The 2,775-nt window shown below is 32.0% G+C and overlaps 1 protein-coding gene across 1 annotated transcript; it reads left to right on the plus strand.

The window, feature by feature from the left end:
• Positions 1–2,509, plus strand: LOC100368551 (transmembrane protein 256 homolog). The gene is made up of 4 exons (XM_002742231.4): positions 1–150; positions 669–706; positions 1,021–1,101; positions 1,946–2,509. The coding sequence occupies exons 1-4, from the start codon at positions 57–59 to the stop codon at positions 2,087–2,089; spliced, it is 357 nt and encodes a 118-aa protein (XP_002742277.1). The 5' UTR covers positions 1–56; the 3' UTR covers positions 2,090–2,509.
• Positions 2,510–2,775: the final 266 nt, after the last annotated feature.

Below are 2,775 nucleotides of genomic sequence, written 5' to 3' on the forward strand. Positions count from 1 at the left end.
GTAGAGGGGGCAAAGGTAATATTTCGATAAATTTATTAGATATCGTTCGACCAGCCATGTTGTCGACACGCGAAATTGGGATGCTGTTTTTGCGGGTTGGAGCACTTTCTGGTGCTACTGCTGTCGCACTTGGTGCTTATGGTGCACATGGTAAGAAATACAACAACCCATTATCCCACTTTCCCAACTGCGACACGAACCAGAAGCACAGTTTAATCGTGTATCCGTCAAAAAGGTCATGAAGGAAGGTCAGGTGACAATATTATGGAAAGCAACACGTCCGAATGTCAGCGAAGGGACTGATTTGTTTATTAAACTACAGCTAGTATTTAACTTGTTGTAATATAGATGTGAACAATATTTCATAGTGGAATTGTTGTTAAATTTGTAGTGAAACTTTTACCGGACAAAATGTGGCTTGACGTTCGATGATTATATCCACAAATGTTTCAAATCGTTCAACTACATCTTATCGTTAAATATATACCCAGATATTACTGTATTGTAATACCGTAATAATACTATGTAAAGTATGGATCATATTCTGTTAGTCCTGACTGGGTCTTATCCCCCAAATACAAGTTTAGGAACAGCGCCACCAAGTGACCCATAACAACAATGAGTTTGATCGTAGAAATGTTTGTTTTGAAATTGTATTTTATTTCTAGCATTCAAGACGAATACACAAGACGAACACAAAAAACATGTAAGCATAACTATTTTGTGTTCCGTACTAAAATTGCCATATTAGAGTGCTTCAATTTTTTAATGTCATCTACAAGGATTATGGTGAGTATGAGCATGTGTTCTCAACCATTTTCATTTTTGTGATAGACATTTTTGTGAATTTTTCATACAGGAAAAATAGCCTAAACAAAAATACACTGTACTTATATATATATAGCTATAAAAAACATAATTTTGTAAATCATGGAGTATTAAATTCTCAATCAGGAATTCTTTGTTACTACTTTGTTAGATGTCTGTTGTGATATTAATAAAGTGTTTTGCTTTTTCAAGGTGTTTGATACAGCGAACCGATATCATTTCTTACATAGTATGGTTTTGTTAGCTGTTCCACTTGTCAGGAAACCATTAATAGTAAGTAGAAATGATAGCTGCTGGGATAATGCGTAATTTTAAATACAATGTAGTTATTGAAATTATATTTTGTGTAGCGATTCATATTCATTCATTCATACTTTAGATATTCTCATCACCGTATTATATACATTGTTTATTTATGATTTCTGCTGGCATGGTGATGAATCAGTGATATGCAGAATTAATAGAAACCTTGGAAAATTTGAAACTAATTATATCCGTTGGATTCAGCAGTAGTCTTATACAGATTTTCACCACTTTTTAGTGTCAAATTTTGCCATTTAGCAGAGATCAGAGATACGCATTTTCCGATTCGAACATGCATGTTCCTGAAAAAAACTGTAAAAGTGTCATGAGTGAAACTGTACAAATTGAATATATTTGGGAGAAGGACGAGTACACTTCAAGTATATCATGATGTTGATAAACATGCTTTCCTTGATATCAAAATAGGATTTTATAATTTTAGGCTTGAATGAAGTTTTCTTCAAGACAGATTTCTACTATGGAAAGCTGTTTATTCTGTCTGTCGACCAAATGAACATTTTGCATTTTTTTTTTTTAATTTTGATGTTTATTTCGAATCAAATGGACATAATGTCAAATTGACTACAGTTGTGAAAAATTATATAAAAAATGAATTAAGGTTTATTTTGTATAAGGCGGCAAAAATTGATTTTGGCATCCAAAGGAGTTGATAATGGTGATCGGCAATTTTGAGAATTTGAAAAATACATATATATTATATAGTCTGGGAATTTCTGATGGAAACTTATTAGCAAATACTTGATATGCTCAATCATAAATAAATACAGGATTCTTATGTATTTATTTTTTACAGGCTGGCAGTTTGTTGAGTCTTGGATTGTTGATGTTTTCTGGATCGTGTTATGTCTACGCAATACATGATGTTGATAGTATAAGAAAAGTAACTCCATTTGGGGGCACTCTTCTCATAGCGGGATGGATAGCTATGGCACTGTAAAATAGTGTTCATTATTATGAAAAAAATACAGAGTCAGATTTTATCATTCTGTGTCACTCTGTTTAATGTCAAAAATATGTAGAATCAGCAACATGTTATACTGAGTCACATGAAGGCCTGAATTTGTTTTATATGAAATTTTTAAATGGTGATTGAATAAAACTTGACCAAACACAAACCCAATTCGGATGAATACCACCCATATAGAACTCCACTGCGGTCAGTTAACCTTTAACCTCTCCTTCGACACTTGCTCGCTTTTGAAATTTATGATGTTCTGTTCCAAATCAAAATGGTATCAGTTTTTGAATTCTTTTTAATTTATTTCAGCAAATGAATCCAAGTTTCTCAGCAAATGAAAGCATTTTGAATTGAATGAAGTGTGAGGATCTTTCAGAATAAATGTTTTATGAATATTTATATATTCATGAATCTTAGTGTAATTGATTATATGTGGTAAGAATTTCTTTCATTGGATTTTTAGGTGTGGAATTATTGGAAAAATATGGTTTTTACTGGATTTTCTCTAATACAATAATAACAAACTGATAAAAAGAGACTGTTTTTTTATTTATACTTCAAAATTTCTTTGTTGTAGAGGCTGTCTCACATTTTGCATGCATACACAGTGGTTGTGTATATTTGGATATTTTAACTTTCTCAGAGTGTGTGTGTAATACTTTTAA

The sequence above is a fragment of the Saccoglossus kowalevskii genome, chromosome 1, assembly GCF_978046115.1.
Source record: "Saccoglossus kowalevskii chromosome 1, keSacKowa6.1, whole genome shotgun sequence".
Lineage (NCBI taxonomy): Eukaryota > Metazoa > Hemichordata > Enteropneusta > Harrimaniidae > Saccoglossus > Saccoglossus kowalevskii.